This window comes from Nomascus leucogenys, chromosome 2 (genome assembly GCF_006542625.1).
Source record: "Nomascus leucogenys isolate Asia chromosome 2, Asia_NLE_v1, whole genome shotgun sequence".
NCBI classification, from domain to species: domain Eukaryota; kingdom Metazoa; phylum Chordata; class Mammalia; order Primates; family Hylobatidae; genus Nomascus; species Nomascus leucogenys.
Window position 1 is genome coordinate 69,864,178 of NC_044382.1, and position 24,165 is coordinate 69,888,342.

General features: G+C 37.9%; 1 protein-coding gene and 1 non-coding gene across 5 annotated transcripts in view; both read left to right on the plus strand.

Annotated features, from left to right (window-relative positions):
* Positions 1–24,165, plus strand: part of BRD7 (bromodomain containing 7) — a 50,965-nt gene that overhangs the window by 11,939 nt on the left and 14,861 nt on the right. For all 4 annotated transcript variants that reach the window (XM_030797258.1, XM_030797278.1, XM_030797285.1 and 1 more), the window contains exons 3-8: positions 2,117–2,246; positions 2,557–2,614; positions 6,875–7,019; positions 16,943–17,053; positions 22,099–22,283; positions 23,295–23,418. In XM_030797258.1, the coding sequence (XP_030653118.1) occupies positions 2,117–2,246; positions 2,557–2,614; positions 6,875–7,019; positions 16,943–17,053; positions 22,099–22,283; positions 23,295–23,418 (753 nt within the window). The remainder of the gene's footprint in view (positions 1–2,116; positions 2,247–2,556; positions 2,615–6,874; positions 7,020–16,942; positions 17,054–22,098; positions 22,284–23,294; positions 23,419–24,165) is intronic.
* LOC115831953 lies at positions 4,749–4,852 on the plus strand. The gene has a single exon (XR_004027443.1). It is a non-coding gene; the product is annotated as a small nucleolar RNA U13 (small nucleolar RNA).

Consider the following 24,165-nt stretch of genomic DNA (forward strand, 5'->3'; position numbering starts at 1 on the left):
GGCTGCCAGTCTGGCAACCATGCTTTGAGAACCACTGCTCTAGATACTAGAAATAAAAAATAGGGCATAGGCCAAGAAAATAGCTTTTTGAGTCCATAAGATCCTGTTGAGAATCTTGATTTTGATGAGCATAAAATGGGCATTGTTGGACAATTTTACTTCAAAATTTAAATTTTAAAAATGCGGAATACAGAGAATAATAAAACTATAATCTTGATACCAACCATTCAGCTTTAGCAGATCTCAACATTTAGCCATAGTGTGTGTATATATATGTATATACACATATATATATATATATTTTTTTTTCCCCCTAAGGAAAGAAGAGGGCAGACAGAGATCCCTTATACCCTTTCAGAGTCCCATTTCTGTCTTTGCTTCTAATAGAACCACTGTACTGAATTTGGTGTATATCACATGCATGTTTTTATAATTACAAGTTCTGCATACACCTGTAAACAATGTATGCTTACACATTTTCATACTTAGCTTGTAACAGATAATTGTTCTGCAACTTTTTCTCCATTGTTTCTGAATGTTAATCCATGTTGATACAATATAATTTTAGCTCATTTATTTTACCTGTTATGTAAATATGACATAACTTATTAATCCATTTTCCATTTAATAGGCATTGGATTATTCCTACTTTTTACTATTTTAAACAATGCTGCAGTAATCTCGTACAAGTCTCCATGTAGACTGTACGACAGGACATTTCTCTGGTATATGCACAGAGAGTAGCAGTTGAGAAGTAGGATAAAGGCTTTGCTAGCTTTGCTAGATATTGCTAATTGCTCTGCTAAGGATTGTTCCTATTCACCCAATTGCAAGGTATGAAAATCCCATTTCTCTACATTTTTATCAAAACTTGACATTTCAGACATTTTAAATGTTGCCAAAGAAAGGTGAAATGCCTTCTAGTTTTTAAATCTGTAATTACCCAAGTTCTAGGGAGCTTGAGCTAGTTCTCATGTTCTCAAAATTTCACGTTTCTTATTCTGTGAGTTATGTGTAATATCGCTTATCTATTTCCTTTTTGGATTTTTTGCCTTTTTGCATAGATTTATAGATGCTCTTTATGGAGTCTTTCTTAATGTTTTATAAGTTGTGTTTCAAGTACTTTATCTCAGTCTATCGTTAGATTTTTAACTTGGTTCATGGATTTTGTTGAGGTACCAAAATTTATCAACTTAATATCAAATTTATCAAGTTTTTCCTTTAAAGTTTATTCTTTTTATATCTTATTTAAGAAAGTCTTTTTCTACTCTTGAGTCTTAAAGATGCTTTACTTTTATCTGAAGTTCTGAAGCTTTGTTTTGTACATTTAAGTCTTTATCTGGAATTGGCTTTTGTGCATCGCATGAAGTAGAGCTCAAATTCTATTTTCTCTTTTCAGGTAACAGTTGTCTCAGTACCACCCTTTTGTCAATGACTTATAATGTCACCTCTGTGATATACTAAGATTATTCTATGTACATGGGTCTGTTTCTGGGCTCTGATCTCTTCTGTTGGTTTATTTGTCTGTGTGTCAGACCCACATTGTCTTATTATCACGTTATACAAATAACTTAATATCTGGTAAGACGTATCATCTTATTCTGACCTTTTTCAAAACTATTGTGTTCTTAATCGTTCACTCTTCGAGGTAAATTAATGCAATTGGCTTGTTGAATTCCATGGAAATTTTTGTTTTTAAATTTCAATTGGCATTACATCGAATGTATTGATAACTTAGAGAATTGACTCTTTGAATTCATGAACATAGTATGTCTCCTTTATTCAGGCCTTCTGTGACCTTCAGTAACGTTTCACAGTTTTTCCCAAAAGGTTTTGGGTGTCTTTTATTAGATTTATTTCTATATACACTATGTTACTTTTTTGGATAGTATTGTTTTTCTAACTGGCTATTTCTGGCATAGAGATGCCCTTTTTTTTTTTTCCTTTGTGAACATATTCTTCTCTCCTTTTCCAGTAGATGGCAGTAAAGTACATTGAGCTCGTTATTAAGAATATTTTCTTTGCAATGATGTCTTTTTACCCCTTAAAATGATTTATGTATTTAAAGATATTGGTTCTGAAATATTTCTAAATTATCTCCCTTTGTTCCGTTTAGGAGGATAAAAAGAAGCGAGATCGAGACCGGGTGGAGAATGAGGCAGAAAAAGACCTCCAGTGTCACACTCCTGTGAGATTAGACTTGCCCCCTGAGAAGCCTCTCACAAGCTCTTTAGCCAAACAAGAAGGTTGGAATAACTCTGAATTAACTATCCTGAATGAGGAGGCTGAAATTATTATAGCTCAGGAAAATGGTGGGGTTTTAGCTTCTAAGTTGGAGGTGTGTAATTGAATTTTTAGGTTTTTTCTTTCAAACTGCGTAAGAGCTTTAAATTAGCTTCAATTTTGGATTGATACTCTCAAACTTCAATATATTTTTAAGATAAATGGAATTTCTGTATGAGATATTTAATAATGGTTGTAGAAAATGATCTGGTAAATAATACTCTCTAGAATACTCCTTTTTAAAACACGCTTTTCCCTTCCTCTTTGCTTTAGAAGTAGAACAGACACCCCTTCAAGAAGCTTTGAATCAACTGATGAGACAATTGCAGAGGTAAATGTTTTTCCAGTATTTTTGTAACATAGAAATTAAAATGGTAAATGTGTAGGATCCAAACCACATTTGTGCCTAACTCCAAACATACTTGATTTTAAAGTGAATGATAAATATTTTGCCTGGCAGCAGAAGTACTCCAAGAGGCTAACTTTTAGATATTCTTTATTTGGTTTGTTTCCCTGGCAACTTGAAGGGTGTTACATAATACTTTTAATGACAAATTTCTGTCTCTAAAGTAATTTCTGATGTTAAAACTTTAAGCCAGGAATAAACAGTACAGATATTTCCACTTTGCTAATAGATGGAAATACCTTCTGTGTATTTGTAGAATGCTTATCATGCCATGAATGTTTAGCAATTATTAAGTATGGGAGAAAAAATAAAACACCATAAATAGGAATTATGGCCTTCTTTTAAATGCAGAAATTGGTTCTAAAAATTTCAGTGCCTAGTTTAAGCCACTGTTGAGTTCTTAAAAGGGAAAAGAATAACTCAGTCTTTATTAAAATATTTATTCTGGGCCGGGCACGGTGGCTCACGCCTGTAATCCCAGCACTTTGGGAGGCCGAGGCGGGCAGATCACGAGGTCAGGAGATTGAGACCATCCTGGCTAACATGGTGAAACCCCATCTGTACTAAAAAAAAATAAAAATAAAAATTTGCCAGGTGTGGTGGTGGGCACCTGTAGTCCCAGCTACTTGGGAGGCTGAGGCAGGAGAATGGCGTGAACCCGGGAGGTGGAGCTTGCAGTGAGCAGAGATTGCGCCACTGCACTCCAGCATGGGCGACAGAGCAAGACTCCGTCTCAATAAATAAATAAATAAAATAAATATATTTATTTTGATATCTCTCTTTACTCAGAGTTTAAATTTTCAGCTCAAAGATATTTCCATTATTTGCAAAGGGTTTATGGTTGTAGATCATACATTTTTACAGTGGACTTTCTTTCATTGTATTGAGCTTAAGTCAACCCAGAACACATTGTAAATAATTTTTCTCTAATCTGTATTCAATGCCTGTTCAGGTTTGCAGTTAAGATCAGTAGTTAGCCGAGTATAGTAGCTCACACCTATAATCCTAGCACTTTGGGAGGCTGAGGTGGGAGGATCAGTTGAGGCCAGGAGTTTAAGACCAGCCTGGGCAACATAGTGAGACCCCATCTCTACAAAAAAATAAAAATTATCCTAGTTTGGTTGCACACACCTGTAGTCCCAGCTGCTCCAGAGACTGAGGTGGAAGGATCACTTGAGCACAAGAGGTTGAGGCTGCAGTGATCTGTGATAGCGCCATTGCACTCCAGCCTGGGCAAGAGAATGAGATCTTTTCTAAAAAAAAAAAAAGAACTTACTGGTCTCTCTTCTTCTTTTTGGTTTGAGAAAAATTACATCTCTAGTCTTTATATTTAAATAACTCATTCATTACTTCACTACTTGTCCGAAAGGAGTGAATAGGTATTGGATATTCCATTGCAATGTACAAGGTGTGACTGTAAAGTGTCATGGCTGCCTTAGAGTTTTTCTTGCAACATAAGGCCAGAATGTAGGTTAATGATGTCACCTTAAAAGAAATGACTTAATTAAAAGAAGACATTCAAATGGCCAATAGGTATATGAAAAAATGCTCACCATCACTAATAATCAGAGAAGTGCAAGTCAAAATCACCCCACCCCAATTAGAATGCCTGTTATCAAAAGACAAAAAAAAAAAAAAAAAAGCTGGCATGAATGTGGTGAGAAAGGGAAATTGTATATACTGTTGGTGGGAATGTAAATTAGTATAGCCATTATGGACAAGAGTATGGAGGTTCTTCAAAAAATTAAAAATAGAACTACCATATGATCCAGCAATTCAGCTACTGGGTATATATCCAAAGGTAATGAAATCAGTATGTCCAGGAGATACCTGTACTCTCGTGTTAATTGCAGTGCTATTCATAGTAGCCAAGATGGAATCAGTCTTAAGTGCCCATCAATGGATGAATGCATTTTTTAAAATGTGGTATGTATACACAATGGAGTATTATTCCACCATTAAAAAGAATGAAATACTATCATTTGTAACAACATGGATGAACCTAGAGGACATCATGTTAAATGAAGTAAGCCAAACACAGTAGAACAAATACTGCATGATCCTTTTGTAGTTCATAAGTGTAATGATTGGTTTTTCATGTTCCTTTGTGAGATATACTGCCCTCAAACTTTGTTACAACATCAGCACATTACCCATCTGATGTGAAGACAGAAAATATGGTGAGGGCACAAATATGACATCATCTCACTCATGTGGGATCTTAAAAAGTTGATTTCATAGAAGTAGAGAATAGAACAGTGGTTACCAGAGGCAAGGGAAAGGTGGAGGTTGGTCAGCAGGTACAGAATTACGGTTAGATAGGAGGAATAAGCTCTGGTGTTCTGTTGCACAATAAGGTGACAGCAGTCCACAACCATTTATTATATACATCAGCATAGCTAAAAGAAAGGATTTTGAATGTTCTTATCCCAAAGAAATAACAAGTGTTTGGGGTGATAAATATGCTAATTACCCTGATTTGATTATTACACAGTGATACCGAAGTATCCTTGTATATATGTGTGTTAGTATATATGTGTCGAAACGTCACACTGTACCCTCTAAATATGTGCAATTATTATATGTCAGTTAGAAACAAAGTCTTAATGAAAAGAAAACACTTCAGAAAGCATTTCTTAGTCTAAAGACATTAGCATTGTTCAAAACGTTTTGGGAATTAGAACCCAGAGCCACACTGTTTTGATTAGTTTTAGTGATTGGATGATTCTTCATCTTTACCAGGAGCTAAGCCTGGTTTAAAAAAAAAAAAAAATCTAGTTGATCAAGTTTGATAATAGCATTTTTGGTCAAAACTAGATGGGGCTCTGTATTAAAATGACTGACCTAGGAGTTAGATAATTTCCTCCAAAGGGTAGCTTCAGGAGGCCACCCAGAGGTGAATGCTGCCGTTATGGTAACTCCTGTGGACAGCGCACATTTTGATGTATAGGTCCTGACTGGGTATTTTTGCTGGTTGTCATTTTTTAGTCTCACTGCTTAGGCATCCTGCTGTGAAAAACAAAGGCAGATTCACATAGACCTGAATCAGATTTCAACTCTTTTATTTAATGCGTGACTCAGGATAGATAATTTCAACCTCACTGAGCCTCAGTATCCTCCGGTGGTGGAGGATACCACCACTTTGATGGTTTTTGTGAGGATTCGATGTAAAATATGTCAAGAGCCTACCACTGGGACTAGCAACATGGTAAATATGTTTTTAAAGGAGTTGTTATTTTTTAAACCATATTTTTACTGTTATTCTGTGGAGTAAGAAAACTTTTGGTATGCCAGATTTCCAGAGGGAAAAAAAATCAGCATAATGATTTAATCATATAAAGCACTCATTCTCAACCTGACAATACTGGAAATACAAATGCCAAATACTCAAATCCCAATGCCAATACTTATCTGTGGAAATATCACTGCCTGGACCCTACCCTTCTTCCCCAAGAGCTTCTGATACAGTGGGTCTAGGCTGAGTCTTCCTACCGCTTCTTCCCCGCATTGGAGTTTTTTTAAAGCTCCTGTGTGATTCTACTGTACAGCCAGTGTTGAGAATCTGTGATGAAAAGCACTAGTTTTCAAGTCTGAGTTTCTGATTTTGGGGTTTTTTTGGTCCAGTCCTGTCTTGGCACACATGCGGAGGTATTTAAGAGGACCTTTTTAATGTCAGTTTTTTTAGCATCCCCCACATATACATGATAGAAGTTATATCCATTGATGGAGAAAATAGACATACATGGACCAGAAATGCAAGCCTATTAGAAATTAATATGGAGGATTGTAGATGTATGTTCATAGTTACTATTTCGGTCTTTTCCCCTTTGGTTGATTAAAAATATGCAGTGCTAATCTCCCAAAGGTTAAAACATTGGTCAGTTAGCTGAGATTGTTTGTTTTGCTTCCTTTTTTCTTGTATAAGTGGAGCTGTTAATTAATGAGGCTGTGTATTTTAAAAGAACGAAATTTCCATCCTGAGGGTACAGCTAGTATGTAAAACTTCCTTGTTATTAAATAGTTAATAGACTTTAAAATCATTTCTTCAGTTTTCAGTTAAAAATATGTTAACATATCACAAATTCTTTCTGCATCTGAAGGGTTTCCTCTGACTTCTGCTCCTAGACCAATAGATTTGTTTGTAATAGAATAAAATATAACATTGTCTTTTGCATATCTTCACAGAAAAGATCCAAGTGCTTTCTTTTCATTTCCTGTGACTGATTTTATTGCTCCTGGCTACTCCATGATCATTAAACACCCAATGGATTTTAGTACCATGAAAGAAAAGATCAAGAACAATGACTATCAGTCCATAGAAGAACTAAAGGTAACTCTTCAATCCTAAGTAGAAATCTGCATGTCTGATATTTAGAATCTTTCTCATTGACCTTTTATTTTGCAAAGAATTGAGTTTATTTTAAGATCTAGTATCTTTGTTTATTTCTGCTTCAGAAAACTTTATGAGCTTGGTGATGGAAAACCAGATAAAATAGGTCATCTGATATCTTTCATTCATAATTATTTTTGTCTTTAGTAAAATTTTGAGTTTGATATGTGTTCCACAGTATATTTTTTCCAACCTTAGAGTGAAATTTTTAGCTTTAGATCAATACCAGTAAAACTAATATTTTAATGAAAGTTGAGGGTTTTTTCTATTTCTAGACGTATAAGGTATGCATATTGTATTAGTCCATTCTCACACGGCTATAAAGAACTGCCTGAGATTGGGTAATTTATGAAGAAAAGAGCTTTAATTAACTCACAGTTCCACAGGCTGTACAGGACACATGGCTGGAGAGGCCCCAGGAAACTTACAGTTGTACTGGAACATGAAGGGGAAGCAAGCACATCTTCACATGGCAGCAGGAGAGAGTGAAGGGGGAGGTGCTATACACTTTTTTTTTTTTAGATGGTTTACATTTTTTAAATTAAGTTTTTTTTAATTTAAGTTCTAGGGTACATGTGCACAATGTGCAGGTTTGTTACATATACATACATGTGCCGTGTTGGTGTGCCATACCCATTAACTCGTCATTTACATTAGGTATATCTCCTAATGCTACCCCTACCCCCTACCCCCACCCCACAACAGGCCCCGGTGTGTGATGTTCCCCACCCTGTGTCCAGGTGTTCTCATTGTTCAGTTCCCACCTATGAGGCAGAACATGCGGTGTTTGGTTTTCTGTCCTTGCCATAGTTTGCTCAGAAACAGCTTCATCCATGTCCCTACAAAGGACATGAACTCATCCTTTTTTATGGCTGCATAGTATTCCATGGTGTATATGTGCCACATTTTCTTAATCCAGTCTATCATTGTTGGACATTTGGGTTGGTTCCAAGTCTTTGCTATTGTGAATAGTGCCACAATAAACATACGTGTGCATATGTCTTTATAGCAGCATGATTTATAATCCTTTGGATATATACCCAGTAATGGGATTGCTGGGTCAAATGCTATTTCTAGTTCTAGATCCTTGAGGAATCGCCACACTGTCTTCCACATGGTTGAACTAGTTTACAGTCCCACCAACAGTGTAAAAGTATTCCTATTTCTCCACATCCTCTCCAGCACCTGTTGTTTCCTGACTTTTTAATGATGGCCATTCTAACTGGTGTGAGATGGTATCTCATTGTGGTTTTGATTTGCATTTCTCTGATGGCCAGTGATGATGAGCATTTTTTTCATGTGTCTGTTGGCTGCATGAATATCTTCTTTTGAGAAGTGTCTGTTGATATCCTTCGCCCACTTTTTGATGGGGTTGTTTGATTTTTTCTTGTAGATTTGTTTAAGTTCTTTGTAGATTCTGGATATTAGCCCTTTGTCACATGGGTAGACTGTGAAAATTTTCTCCCATTCTCTAGGTTGCCTGTTCACTCTGATGGTAGTTCTTTTGCTGTGCAGAAGCTCTTTAGTTTAATTAGATCCCATTTGTCAATTTTGGCTTTTGTTGCCATTGCTTTTGGTGTTTTAGTCATGAAGTCCTTGCCCATGCCTATGTCCTGAATGGTATTGCCTAGGTTTTCTTCTAGGGTTTTTATGGTTTTAGGTCTAACATTTAAGTCTCTAATCCATCTTGAATTAATTTTTGTATAAGGTGTAAGGAAGGGATCCAGTTTCAGCTTTCTGCATATGGCTAGCCAGTTTTCTGAGCACCATTTATTAAATAGGGAATTCTTTCCCCATTTCTTGTTTTTGTCAGGTTTGTCAAAGATCAGATGGTTGTAGATGTGTGGTATTATTTCTGAGGGCTCTGTTCTGTTCCATTGTTCTCTATCTCTGTTTTGGTACGAGTACCATGCTGTTTTGGTTACTATAGCCTTGTAGTATAGTTTGAACTCAGGTAGCGTGATGCCTCCAGCTTTGTTCTTTTGGCTTAGGATTGTCTTGGCGATGCGGGCTCTTTTTTGGTTCCATATGAACTTTAAAGTAGTTTTTTCCAATTCTGTGAAGAAAGTCATTGGTAGCTTGATGGGGATGGCATTGAATCTATAAATTACCTTGGGCAGTATGGCCATTTTCACAGTGTTGATTCTTCCTACCCATGAGCATGGAATGTTGTTCTTCCATTTGTTTGTATCCTCTTTTATTTCATTGAGCAGTGGTTTGTAGTTCTCCTTGAAGAGGTCCTTCACATCCCTTGTGAGTTGGATTCTTAGGTATTTTATTCTCATTGAAGCAATTGTGAATGGGAGTTCACTCATGATCTGGCTCTCTGTTTGTCTGTTACTGGTGTATAGGAATGCTTGTGATTTTTGTACATTGATTTTGTATCCTGAGACTTTGCTGAAGTTGCTTATCAGCTTAAGGAGATTTGGGGCTGAGACGATGGGGTTTTCTAAATATACAATAATGTCATCTGCAAACAGGGACAATTTGACTTCCTCTTTTCCTAACTGAATACCCTTTATTTCTTTCTCCTGCCTGATTGCCCTGGCCAGAACTTCCAACACTATGTTAAATAGGAGTGGTGAGAGAGGACCTCCCTGTCTTGTGCCAGTTTTCAAAGGGAATGCTTCCAGTTTTTGCCGTTCAGTATGATATTGGCTGTGGGTTTGTCATAAATAGCTCTTAATATTTTGAGATATGTCCCATCAATACCTAGTTTATTGAGAGTTTTTAGCATGAAGGGCCGTTGAATTTTGTCAAAGGCCTTTTCTGCATCTGTTGAGAGAATCATGTGGTTTTTGCCTTTGGTTCTGTTTGTATGCTGGATTACGTTTATTGATTTGTGTATGTTGAACCAGCCTTGCATCCCAGGGGTGAAGCCAACTTGATCGTGGTGGATAAGCTTTTTGATGTGCTGCTGGATTCGGTTTGCCAGCATTTTATTGAGGATTTTTGCATCGATGTTCATCAGGGATATTGGTCTAAAATTCTCTTTTTTTGTTGTGTCTCTACCAGGCTTTGGTATCAGGATGATGCTGGCTTCATAAAATGAGTTAGGGAGGATTCCCTCTTTTTCTGTTGATTGGAATAGTTTCATAAGGAATGGTACCAGCTCCTCTTTGTACCTCTGGTAGAATTCAGCTGTGAATCCGTCTGGTCCTGGACTGTTTTTGGTTGGTAGGCTATTAATTATTGCCTCAATTTCAGAGCCTGTTGTTGGTCTATTCAGGGATTCAGCTTCTTCCTGGTTTAGTCTTGGGAGGGTGTATGTATCCAGGAATTTATCCATTTCTTCTAGATTTTCTAGTTTATTTGCATGGAGGTGTTTATAGTATTCTCTGATGGTAGTTTCTATTTCTGTGGGATCAGTGGTGATATCCCCTTTATCATTTTTTATTGCATCTACTTAATTCTTCTCTCTTTTCTTCTTAGTCTTGCTAGTGGTCTATCAATTTTGTTGATCTTTTCAAAAAACCAGCTCCTGGATTCATTGATTTTTTTGAAGGGTTTTTTGTGTCTCTGTCTCTTCAGTTCTGCTTTGATCTTAGTTATTTCTTGCCTTCTGCTAGGTTTTGAATGTGTTTGCTCTTGCTTCTCTAGTTTTTTTAATTGTGATGTTAGGGTATCAATTTTAGATGTTTCCTGCCTTCTCTTGTGGGCATTTAGTGCTATAAATTTCCCTCTACACACTGCTTTAAATGTGTCCCAGAGATTCTGGTATGTTGTGTCTTTGTTCTCATTGGTTTCAAAGAACATCTTTATTTCTGCCTTCATTTCATTACGTACCTGGTAGTCATTCAGGAGCAGATTGTTCAGTTTCCATGTAGTTGAGCAGTTTTGAGTGAGTTTCTTAATCCTGAGTTCTAGTTTGGTTTTACTGTGGTCTGAGAGACAGTTTGTTATAATTTCTGTTCTTTTACATTTGCTGAGGAGTGCTTTACTTCCAACTATGTGGTCAATTTTGGAGTAAGTGCAGTGTGGTGCTGAGAAGAATGTATATTCTGTTGATTTAGGGTGGAGAGTTCTGTAGATGTCTGTTAGGTCTGCTTGGTGCAGAGCTGAGTTCAATTCCTGGATATCCTTGTTAACTTTCTGTCTCGTTGATCCGTCTGATGTTAACAGTGGGGTGTTAAAATCTTGCATTATTATTGCATGTGAGTCTAAGTCTCTTTGTAGGTCTCTAAGGACTTGCTTTATGAATCTGGGTGCTCCTGTATTGGGTGCTTATATATTTAGGATAGTTAGCTCTTCTTGTTGAATTGATCCGTTTACCATTATGTAATGGCCTTCTTTGTCTCTTTTGATCTTTGTTGGTTTAAAGTCTGTTTTATCAGAGACTAGGATTGCAACCCCTGCCTTTTTTTGTTTTCCATTTGCTTGGTAGATCTTCCTCCATCCCTTTATTTTGAGCCTATGTGTGTCTCTGCATGTGAGATGGGTTTCCTGAATACAGCACACTGATGGGTCTTGACTCTTTATCCAATTTGCCTGTCTGTGTCTTTTAATTGGAGCAATTAGCCCATTTACATTTAAGGTTAATATTGTTATGTGTGAATCTGATCCTGTCATTATGATGTTAGCTGGTTATTTTGCTCATTAGTTGATGCAGTTTCTTCCTAGCCTCGATGGTCTTTACAATTTGGCGTGTTTTTGCAGTGGCTGGTACCGGTTATTCCTTTCCACGTTTAGTGCTTCCTTCAGAAGCTCTTGTAAGGCAGGCCTGGTGGTGACAAAATCTCTCAGCATTTGTTTGTCTGTAAAAGATTTTATTTCTCCTTCACTTGTGAAGTTTAGTTTGGCTGGATATGAAATTCTGGGTTGAAAATTCTTTTCTTTAAGAATGTTGAATACTGGCCCCCACTCTCTTCTGGCTTATAGAGTTTCTGCCGAGAGATCCGCTGTTAGTCTGATGGGCTTCCCTTTGTGGGTAACCCGACCTTTCTCTCTGGCTGCCCTTAACATTTTTTCCTTCATTTCAACTTTGGTGAATCTGACAATTATGTGTCTTGGAGTTGCTCTTCTCGAGGAGTATCTTTGTGGCATTCTCTGTATTTCCTGAATTTGAATATTGGCCTGCCTTGCTAGGTTGGGGAAGTTCTCCTGGATAATATCCTGAAGAGTGTTTTCCAACTTGGTTCCATTCTCCCCATCACTTTCAGGTACACCAATCAGACGTAGATTTGGTCTTTTCACATAGTCTGATATTTCTTGGAGGCTTTGTTCACTTCTTTTCACTCCTTTTCCTCTAAACTTCTCTTGTGGCTTCATTTCATTCATTTGATCTTCAATCACTGATACCCTTTCTTCCATTTGATCAAATCGGCTACTGAAGCTTGTGCATGCGTCACGTAGTTCTTGTGCCATGGTTTTCAGCTCCATCAGGTCAGTTAAGGTCTTCTCTACCCTGTTTAATGTAGTTAGCCATTCATCTAATCTTTTTTCAAGGTTTTTGGCATCTTTGCGATGGGTTCGAACATCTTCCTTGAGCTCAGAGGAGTTTGTTATTACTGATCGTCTGAAGCGTTCTCTCAACTCAACAAAGTCATTCTCCGTCCAGCTTTGTTCCATTGCTGGCAAGGAGCTGCGTTCCTTTGGAGGAGAAGAGGTGCTCTGATTTTGAGAATTTTGAGCTTTTCTGCTCTGATTTCTCCCCATCTTTGTGGTTTTATCTGCCTTTGGTCTTTGATGATGGTGACGTACAGATGGGGTTTTGGTGTGGATGTCCTTTCTATTTGTTAGTTTTTCTTCTAACAGTCAGGACCCTCAGCTGCAGGTCTGTTGGAGTTTGCTGGGGGTCCACTCCAGACGCTGTTTGTCTGGGTATCAGCAGCAGAGGCTGCAGAACAGCAAATATTGCAGAATGGCACATGTTGCTGCCTGATCCTTCCTCTGGAAGCTTCATCTCAGAGGGGCACCCGGCTGTATGAGGTGTCAGTCGGCCCCTACTGGGAGGTGCCTCCCAGTTAGGCTACTCGGGGGTCAGGGACCCACTTGAGGTGGCAGTCTGTCCGTTCTCAGATCTCAAACTCCATGCTGGCAGAACCACTACTCTCTTCAAAGCTGTCAGACAGGGATGTTTAAGTCTGCAGAAGTTTCTGCTGCCTTTTGTTCCGCTATGCCCTGCCCCCAGAGGTGGACTCCACCCATTTCGAGCTTCCCAGTGGCTTTGTTTACCTACTCAAGCCTCAGCAGTGGCGGGCACCCCTCCCCCAGCCTTACTGCCGCCTTGCAGTTCAATCTCAGACTGCTGTGCTAACAGTGAGTGAGGCTCCGTGGGCATGGGACCCTCCGAGCCAGGCGCGGGATGTAATCCGGTGTGCCGTTTGCTAAGACCATTGGAAAAGCACAGTATTAGGGTGGGAGTGTCCTGATTTTCCAGGTACAGTCTGTCATGGCTTCCCTTAGCTAGGAAAGGGAATCCTCCAACCCCTTGTGCTTCCCAAGTGAGGTGATACCCTGCCCTGCTTCAGCTCACACTCCGTGGGTTGCACCCACTGTCCAGCAAGCCCCAGTGAGATGAACCCAGTACCTCAGTTGGAAATGCAGAAATCACCAGTCTTCTGCATCGCTCACGGTGGGAGCTATAGACTGGATCTGTTCCTATTCGGCCACCTTGGAACCTATCACTACACACTTTCAAACAACCAGATCTTGTGAGAACTCATTGTCATGAGAACAGCAAGGGGGAAATCTGCCTCCATGATCAAATCACCTCCCACCAGGCCCTTCCCCCAACATGGGGATTACAATTCAACATGAGATTGGGGTGGGGACACAGAGCCAAACCATATCACATGTACTCTAAAGTAAAGAATAAATTGGCTTGTCCAGAAATACTAAAGAGAGGTTTAATTACATTTTCTAATTTGATGAAAGTTAATTGCTCTCTGAATTCATTTTGGCTGTATTTGTTGAGCATATTTTCTTCAGCTTTAAGAAGAGAATAGAAAATTTACAAGGACCTGAAAGCTTGTAAGATAATATATATACCTGTTATAGATGAGGTTTTTCCCATTTGGTGGAGTGTCCTGGTGTGTGTTGATTCTAGGGAAAGGAACCATGTATATTAAAATTTACTATGTATTCAGCCGCCACAAACTTAATTGGTTTAGATAATATCTGTTTTACCTCTACTTTTTTTTACATAACCACAGTAGTGCTCACCTGACCTAAGGGTTAGACCCTAATTAGTTATTTTCCTAAAAATAAAATAAGATAGTGTCTTTACGGCCAGGCGTGGTGGCTCACATCTGTAATCCCAGCACTTTGGGAGGCCGAGGCAGGTCAGGAGATCAGCACTTTGGGAGGCTGAGGATCATGAGGTCAGGAGATCAGGACCATCCTGGGTAACACAGTGAAACCTCCTCTCTACTAAAAATACAAAAAAATTGGCCGAGTGTGGTGGCAGGTGCCTGTAGTCCCAGCTACTCAGGAGGCTGAGGCAGTAGAATGGTGTGAACCTGGGAGGCAGAGCTTGCGACAGAGTGAGACTCCATCTCAAAAAAAAAAAAAAAAAAGATAGTGTCTTTACTTAGTCCCTTTTTTCATCCACATATTGATAAGCAGAGATTTATGAAGAATACCAGTGTTTAGTGCTCTTTACTGTTGAGTTTATAGGTAATATTCCACTTTCTCCAAAGAACCTGAATTACATTCTCTGTTATTTAGAGAAAGGGAAACTTTTCCCAGCTTTTTATCTGGTGAAAATTAGGCTAAAACCATTTATTTCAGCATATTTCTGACCTTACCATTGCTTAATGGGAAAGAATTTCACAGTTTTTTGTTTTTTTTTTCTTTTTGTGCATGATTTTCCTCTGATCTTTCTCTTACAGTAAGAAGAGTAGAAGTGTGTCCCCAGAGTGTTTTTAAGCAGGTTAGGGTTTATCATAATGGAAAGGAATTGATATCTTAGCTCTTTAGAATTTCTACATTGCCACTTTTTTCTAGGAAAAGCTCAACAGCCTAAAGTAATATTTATTCAGTTCATTTAGCGGTTGAAGTAAAATTGTGTGTGTGTGTGTGTGTGTGTATGAAAAGTGTGCAGGAAGACTCAGCTTTTTGAATGACCAGTGCCATCACACACAGTTCAGTAAAGCCCAGCACATTATGTTAAGATTTAAGGAATCTACAAATTGCCTTAATAGATCAGTCCTGTGTTCATTAGAACAATTCAGTACTCTTGACAGTTCATAGGCCCATTATCTGGCCAATTATAGGCCAAATGATCACTTAGTTTGAGTATATGTAGTAATCTAGTGTCTCCGTTCACTTGCGTCCCATCCCCCCAAATACATATTTATTTTTATTTTTTATTTTTTTTTTTGAGACCGAGTCTCACTCTGTTGCTCAGGCTGGAGTGCAGTGGCATGATCTTGGCCCACTGCAACCTCCACCTTCAGAGTTCAAACAATTGTTGTGCCTCAGCCTCCCAAGTAGCTGGGACTACGGGCGTGTGCCACCACACCCAGCGAATTTTTTTTGTATTTTTAGTAGAGACGGGGTTTCACCATGTTGCCCTGACCAGTCTCAAACTCCTGGGCTCAAGCAGTCTGCCTGCCTCGGCCTCCCAAAGTGCTAGAATTGTAAGGGTGAGCCACTAGGCCTGGCCCAGTAATTCTTAATGGCATGGAAGTTTTTCCAAATATCTGTAACAAAGGTCTTTAATCTAGGGTCCTTTGGGTACCATAATGAGCCTTTAGAGGGACCAAGAACCTACTAAAATTACATGAAGACTTTTGTGTTCAGCTTTGTGTGCGTGTGTACTTAAGGTGTGGTCCCATAGCTTTCATCAGATGCTTAGAGATCCAAGACCTGGCATGTTTAAGAGTCATGGCCCAAACTGAAGATCCACATATATACTTCATCCACTTTAATACCAATTTATTGCGACCCTTCACACAATCTTACATACTTGTACATAGAACTCAGTCTACTTATTTTTGTTCTATTTAAGTGTTCTAACCTGTCATCACTATTAAATGGTGGAATTTGAATTTTTTTTTGTTTTTTAAAGAAATTTGTAGGGAGCAGATTCTCTTTTCTTGGGTTTTTCTTTTAACTTAGTAAGGCCTTGGCATAATGAATCGCACATTTATAGATGTAAAAATTACTTAACTATGAAAGCATGCAGTAGGGTCAAGTTCTCCAGCACATAACGCAGACTTTGAAATTTAAGCCAAAAAGACAGTTTTGGTAATTTGGCTACTCCAGTTACATGTTTTAACTCCTTGAGGTTGTATGGTTTATTTCACATTGGCATGGTTTTGCAACATTCTGCAAATTATGTTTAGTTTATGATAGTATCCAAACACATAAAAGTAGTGTAAATGTTTTAACATTTTTTGCTCAGTTAATGTGAATTTGGCAGGAAATACTGCGATAATTTAGGACTGCTCCGTTTTCAGTCAAGATCTGAAATAAAATATTCAGTTCCTAAATGGAAATTTAAGATGTTTGTTTTAAAGCTAGGAGTAATATTTTTTTAAATTACATGAACTACTCAGCTAAAATCATTACATATGAAATAGAAGTATTTTCTTCACTTTTTTTAATGTGCAGTAAGATTATACTGAAGAAACCCATTTAAAAGTTTCATTCTGGGATCTACAGTTTATATACAGGTACTATAAAATATTTAAGAATTTGGGAAATAATATAGCATATTTAAATACATTTAGCAGTATTTGTTTTGTTGGTGAGTCTTAAAACTTAATAAATTGCCGTTAGTATTATTTAGTAAATAGTGAAAGAAAGGGATGTTGTTGCTTTTTAAATTTTTAGAGGACCTGTATATTTTCAACCTGGGGGTGCAGGGTAGTTTATTTTGCATTAATGCATTTTCTCCCTTAATGTTCTTTCTGCAGGATAACTTCAAACTAATGTGTACTAATGCCATGATTTACAATAAACCAGAGACCATTTATTATAAAGCTGCAAAGAAGCTGTTGCACTCAGGGATGAAAATTCTTAGCCAGGTAAAGGAAACTCTTGGTCATATATAATAGTTATTAAAATCTGTGTCGCTGTTTGTTGGCCATAGTAATACAGATACAATACAGTATTGATTTTATTTTATTAGCAGGTTATATTAAAGTAGAAAATACTAAATGAAAAAAATTTTAAAAAAGAGAAGAAAATTAAGACAGGAAAATTCTTACTTGGAATCAATACAAATAAATATTGGCATTCACTTGTAATTATCTCTTTAGAGATAAAACATCAGCTTGAAACATCAGCCTGAATTCCAGGATAAGACTGGCTGAATTATGAGAACTCTGAAGAGGAAAGCTCTCTGTTTGCATTTGTAGGGGTGAAATCTAATGTTGGTCAGTCCTGTCAGAAGCCTAGAATTTCTAGTAAGAAAATACAGTCATGCGCTGCATAATACTGTATATACAGACTGCATATACAATGGTGGTTCCATAAGATTGTAATACTGTATTTTTACTGTACTTTTGTTATATTTAAATGCACAAATACTTAGCATTGTGTTACAGCTGTCTGCAGCATTCAGTATGGTAACATGCTGTATAGGTTCCTAGCCTAGGAGCAATAGGCTGTATCATTTAGCCAGGTGTCTAATAGGCTATACCATCTAGGTTTGTGTAAGTGTACTCATTGATGGTCACACAACAAAATTGCCTAACAGTACATTTCTCAGAACGTATCCCGTCATTAAGCTACATGTGACTATATACAAATGAGAAAAAATTTGAAACTCTCAAAACCACCTCTCCACAAGAGCAGACTCTTCCTTAAAGGGTAAGAATTAGTGCATAGTAAGTCATTTGAGGTCAGAGAAGTGTGTGCATAGGTAGGCACAGACACATCATCGTCAAACTGAAGGAAAGAGCATAAACATGAGATATTATACACAGTGGCAAAAAATTACGAGTGTCCCCAGGACGACAGTTGATAAAAGGCTTTGAAGGGTAAACTGAGATGATCACTGAGATGATCACTGTGCACCCGCTGGAGAAAATAACTCACAAGATAAGCCATATCTTTTGAGGTTTTTCTCACCATATGTAGGAGACTACTTTAGGGAACGAATCAAGGGTGATCCTGGCACCATACCATGGCAGGCAGTCAGAAGAGAGTTTTCATTTTAGCTCTCTTCCACTAACTTGTGGACCTTGGGCAAGACATTAACTACCCTGGGACTCAGTGTTCTCATCCCTAAAGAAGGGTTTAGTCTGTGGTCTCCAAGATGATTTCTAGCATTACTGTTCTGATTCTAGATAAGAGGTAGAGGAGAGAGGATACTATGAAAAAGAACCACAAGATAGGACAGGGATTTTGCAAAGAAGAAATGAGTGGGTATAAGACACTGGTAGAAGGAGAAAGGAATCAGAGTCAAGAGCTTGAGCTCACATTCAGGGGAGTTAAAGGATGATAAAAATGAGTCGTGCATCTGCATATGGTTTTTCGATTTTTATGGTGATTCATTTTTCTGTATTACAGTTTTACATTTAAAGAAATGCCTTGATGTGCAGATGTCTGAGTGTGTGCTTGGCTGAGAGATTCTTGGATTCGCTTAACTAGAGAAAGAAAAACATGTTTGGATTGTTGATTATTCTTGCGCTCCTAATATTTAGACAGCATTGGTTCCCACCCTTTCCTAAAGACTTGGGAAACTAATGGAAGCCAGTTACCCATCTTTGACAACATTCGCAGAGGAAAGAGGAATAGGAAATGTTTACCCATTCTTTGCAGGAAGACTCTCAGAATCTAGAACCACACCATGTTCCAGGTTTAAAGACATGGAAATGCTTCTTGTTACTGTATTTGAAGTAAAAGTGCATTTAACAAATGCAGCCTTTAGTCACTCCAAAATACGTACATTGAATTGGGTGGTGGGAGCCTAATTTTTAATGACCTTTGATTTACCACTTCCTTAAGTAATGTAGTTAATACAACAAGCAAAAGATTCCATTATCTCTTGAATTTTACTGGCGTGTGGAATGGTTGAAAGCACAGAAAATAAAATTTTCTTCACTTTCCCTTCCCTCTCTCCCTCTTTCTTTCTCTCTGTTGTCTTCCTTTTTTTCAGATCTTTTGCTGTTGAGGAGCCCCACCCATCCTGTGTTATTAGCTTCCTGTTGACTGTTCTCTCCACCCTACGTGGGAGGGGTCGTCACAACAGTGATTTTTAAACGTTTAAATTTAGACCTTTTGAGTTAACTCTTCTAACAGTTTGTGCTCCAAAAGAGCCCAGCACACCCTTCCATGAAGTGTCTTTTCAAAGATAACTGTTTTTGAATGTTCATTGAAAAGATTGTAGAGTAGCCATTCATCATTTTTTCAGTTACACTCAAATAGCAACTATTTGTAGACGTGTTATTTTTATAAAGAATGAACAGATGAGGCCAGGCGCAGTGGCTCATGCCTGTAATCCCAACGCTTTGGGAGGCCGAGGCGGGCGGATCACCTGAGGTCAGGAGTTTGAGACCAGCGTGACCAACATGGAAAAACCCCCGTCTCTACTAAAATACAAAATTAGCTGGGCGTGGTGGTGCATGCCTGTAATCCCAGCTACTCAGGAGGCTGAGGCAGGAGAATCGCTTGAACCCGGGAGGCGGAGGTTGTGGTGAGCCAAGATCGCGCCATTGCACTCCAGCCTGGGCAACAAGAGGGAAACTCCGTCTCAAAAAAAAAAAAAAAAAAAAGAATGAACAGATGAAGAATAACTTTTTATCTCCTAAATAAATACTTGAGTAAAATGCTACATTGTAGTACAAACAAAGTAGTACAAACAATACTATTTGTAGCATAGTGGCTTTGAAATCAGACCAATCAAGGTTCAAGTCCTAGCTCTACCCTTTAGAAGCTGTGTGACCTTAGCCCAGGTAACCTTTGTCAGCCTTTTTCCTGTCCTGTAAAGTGGGGATAATAATAGTGCTTACCTCATGGAGTTGTGTCTGGCACATGGGTAAGCACTAAGTAAATGTTAGCTATATTATTAGCAAAGAACCAGCCCTGTTAGCCATTTAATATTGTAAAATTGAAGATCAATAATATGCTGACTTGGAGGCATTTTAATTACCAAAAAAAGAAAAGGATATTGCTTTCAAAGGAAAATTAAACCTCACTCTTTCCTGGGACTTGTTTCAAGGTTTAGAAACTTTCTCTAATTGATTTTATTTTGTGCAAGTCATATTTTTTAAAATCCCAAAGCGTTCTTAATGTAAGTTCTGCTTTATAAAATTCTAGAGTGGAAATAAAATTATTACTGAAAACTTACAGAAATAAACTCATTAATATTTTTAATGTAGCAAAATAAAATGTGTTTTTAAAAATCAAATAAGATTGCTTTTTGTTGTTGTTGTTGTTTGTGTTTTTTGTTTTGTTTTTTTGAGACAGAGTCTCACTCTGTCACCCAGGCTGGAGTGCAGTGGCGCAATCTCGGCTCACTGCAACCTCTGCCTCCCAGGTTCAAGTGATTCTAATGGGTTTGCTTTTTAAGTGATACTATTGATTTTGTCAAGGATTCAGAGAAACTTTCAAACACTAATGTAAATTAGTATGTAAATTGGTATACCTTTTCTGGAAAGCAGTAATTGTCAAAAGCCTCAAAAATACTCATTCCCTTTGACTTTGTTTCCTTTCTAAGAGTTTATCCTAAAGAGATACTGGTTCCTAGAGAGATTTATTTATAATGATATTTATGGTACTTTTATTTATAATAGTGGAAACATGGAAATCTAAATGTTCAATCATAGGCCATTAATTAAATCATGGTGTAGACATGGGATTAAATAGTTATTAAAATATTTTAAATATCTATTGATATGGAGAGGAAATGCTTATAATTTATTAACTAAAAAAATGCTTTTTACTAAATATTCAGTATAATTCCAGTTTGCTAAGATATGTAATGGTTGGAAAAGTACTAGAATGATAAACTTGTTAACACTGTTCTTCTCTGGATGATACATTAAGAGGATTTTTATTTTCTCCTCTACCCATATTTTTATTTGTCCACAATAAAATATATCACTTTAATGGTTTTAAGATTACTTTAAAAGGCCAGTAAAAAACAGCAAGAACTGTGTTCGTGAGGATCTCACCATCTGCACTACTAATAGAGCATGGTGTGATGAGGAAAGGCCCGACATGAGTGACAGCAAGCCTAGTCTTAGTTGCTGGTTTAGTGACCTTAGGTGAGTCATTTGTTGTTTCTGGGCCGCGTTGTTCTTGTTTGAATGGCCTCTGGTTCTTTCTAGTTCTTAGTTTATGTTACTCCACAGAAGTCTTCCCTGCTGTTGCTGTGCAGCCCTAAAGAGGTTGCACTCTGTATTTTACCCAGTGATAACTTTCAGAGTTACAGGCAAGGCAGTCAGTAGAAACAAATATGCCTTCTTAAAATTTACGCAGAAACCTCAAGCCCTTAACTACAATGAAAATTTCACAGCACATCATTGCAGCGAAAAATTAAGCACATGTTTCACAGAACAGAAACAAGACTTCTTTGGTTAGTGAAACCATTCTGCACTCTGAGGAACTGTGCCACCAGCCTGTCTTCTCCTCAAGGCTTGTTGTTTTCATACAGAGTGAAATGCCAGCATCATCAGTGAGCACACTGGGCTACCAGAATAGAGAGGGACTTCACAGGCTCACATGCCCTAGGCTTTGATACACCGAACAGTTCTTAACTGTCGAAAGATAAGCCAGTCTGTTAAACACAAAATGTTAACACACCATTAAATTTTAGTCTTCCAATTCAGTACTTCAAAGAATACTTAGTCTTAATTCATACTTTCTCCTCTGTTAACTTTCTGATAGGGCAATAAAGTTTTAAAGGTTTCTATGAAGTTGAAAATTAAATTTTAAGAATTGAAGGTGTAGGCATTATCATGGTTTCCAAATACAATACTCTCTTGGTGTATGATTACATTTAATTGTTTTTCTTCCCTGGTTAATGACAGGATAAGTACAAACTCCTGTGGGGGAAAAAAAAATGCATTACTTTAAAAGTTAATGACAAACATATGGTAAGAGTATTTTCGAATATGTTTAGGAAAGAATTCAGAGCCTGAAGCAGAGCATAGACTTCATGGCTGACTTGCAGAAAACTCGAAAGCAGAAAGATGGAACAGACACCTCACAGAGTGGGGAGGACGGAGGCTGCTGGCCGAGAGAGAGAGAGGACTCTGGAGACGCCGAAGCACACGCCTTCAAGAGTCCCAGCAAAGAAAATAAAAAGTAAAAGATCTTTGGGATGTTAAGGTCAAACTGTCTTCTTCAAGCTAGTAAGGGGGAAAAATACTTATTCGGGGCCTGACTTGGGAAGACCAAGCGCTAGTGTGTCCATGGTGGTGGTGTTTTGGCATGAAAGTCCATTTCGGTGATCTGATACCCCCTTCTCATATGAAGCACTATATGGGATTGTCCAAACACAGTTCAGAAAGCAGTTCTAATGTGTATTCTTATTGAAGTAGTTTTAAAACCTATAAAGTGTCTTGGGACTCATATGGTCAGTGAGTTTATGTAAATAGAACTATTTGCTTAAAAAAAAAATGCATAGTCATTACCTCCTTCCATAAAGGAGCAAGGAGTTCAGTGGGAGCACAGGCACTGCTGCGTCTTAAGCAGATGTTCTGTCACTGCAGCGTGCCCATGTTTTCCACCCGATGTCAGCTGGTGGGAGCAACGCTGAACCACTGTTCCACCTAGGCAGCCACCTGTGCAGCTGACGGCAGCCACGTCTGCCCGCTCACACCACTGGGAGCCAGCCCTGACCGCCCAGCACCTCACTGCCAACTTTGGGGAGGGTTGTAGTTAGCAGTTTGGGATTTTTGCTGTCATAATGCAAAGAAAGTAAACCAGTGACAAGTTTTTCTTTGTTCTTAAGATTTACACACTTAAGTGCTTGTTTTAAATTTTAAAAATCAAACTTTAAAAGAACAGTGGTATATTGTTCTCCCTTCAAAGTAATGTTTGAGGTAGAACTAATTTTTTTGTAAGTTCCCAGAAAAACGTTTAACACAAGTAACACTGAACAGAAAAAGGTAGGGAAATAGCATGTTAGGTGTGCCTTACTGTTTCTGTTCTTAAATTAGAGACCCTTAACAGGTCATCAAGGAAGTAAGTTTCAATGAGTGACTGTAGTACAAATGTCTCCACTTTAGTTGTATTCATATTTAGAATTCATTTGAATGTTTTCATCTTACTTATCTTTGTTTTTTTTTACTTAGTATTAATGTATGTTTTCAGGAAAGACAAAGATATGCTTGAAGATAAGTTTAAAAGCAATAATTTAGAGAGAGAGCAGGAGCAGCTTGACCGTATCGTGAAGGAATCTGGAGGAAAGCTGACCAGACGGCTTGTGAACAGTCAGGTGATTGAGCTTTGCCTTTCTTTTCTCTACCTACTGATTTGGGGCATCTGAAACTTTTAGTTTTTAAATTGCTTGCGTATTTTTAATCCATATCTGCTATAGAGCTCTTCGTCAGTATAATACTTAGCAGAAAAACAATTAATAACGGACAGACAATTCCTTACAATGGGTTTATCAGGGTGTTAAATGCATTTTCAACTCATGATATTTTCAACTTAAAATGGGCTTGTTGGGTGTAACTCCACTGTAAGTTGAGGACCATCCGTGTTCATTCGTAAAGTACATGATTAATCTTAACCACTTTTACTGGATTTTTTAAAAATGAAGTTATAATATGTTCTAAAATTGGAACATGAACTACATAATTTAAGTTTACAAGAAAACATTTGTATTCTGGTCTTTTGAAATCATATTGTTTAGCACATTGGTTTTATTTAATTTTAGATTCAAGGGGTACATACACCATTTTGTTACGTGGGTATATTGCATGGTGCTGAGATTTGAGCTTCTCTTGAACCCATCACCCAAATAGTGAACATAGTACCCAGTAGGAAGTTTTTGAACCCTTGCCCCCTTCCCTCCCTGCCCCCTTTTAGCATTTCCAGTGTCTATTCTTCCCATCTTTTTGTCTGTGTGCACCAGTGTTTAGCTCCTACTTTTAAGTGAGAACATGCAATATTTGTTTTTCTGTTTCTATATTAATTTGTTTAGGATAGTGGCCTCCATCATCATCCATGTTGTTGCAAG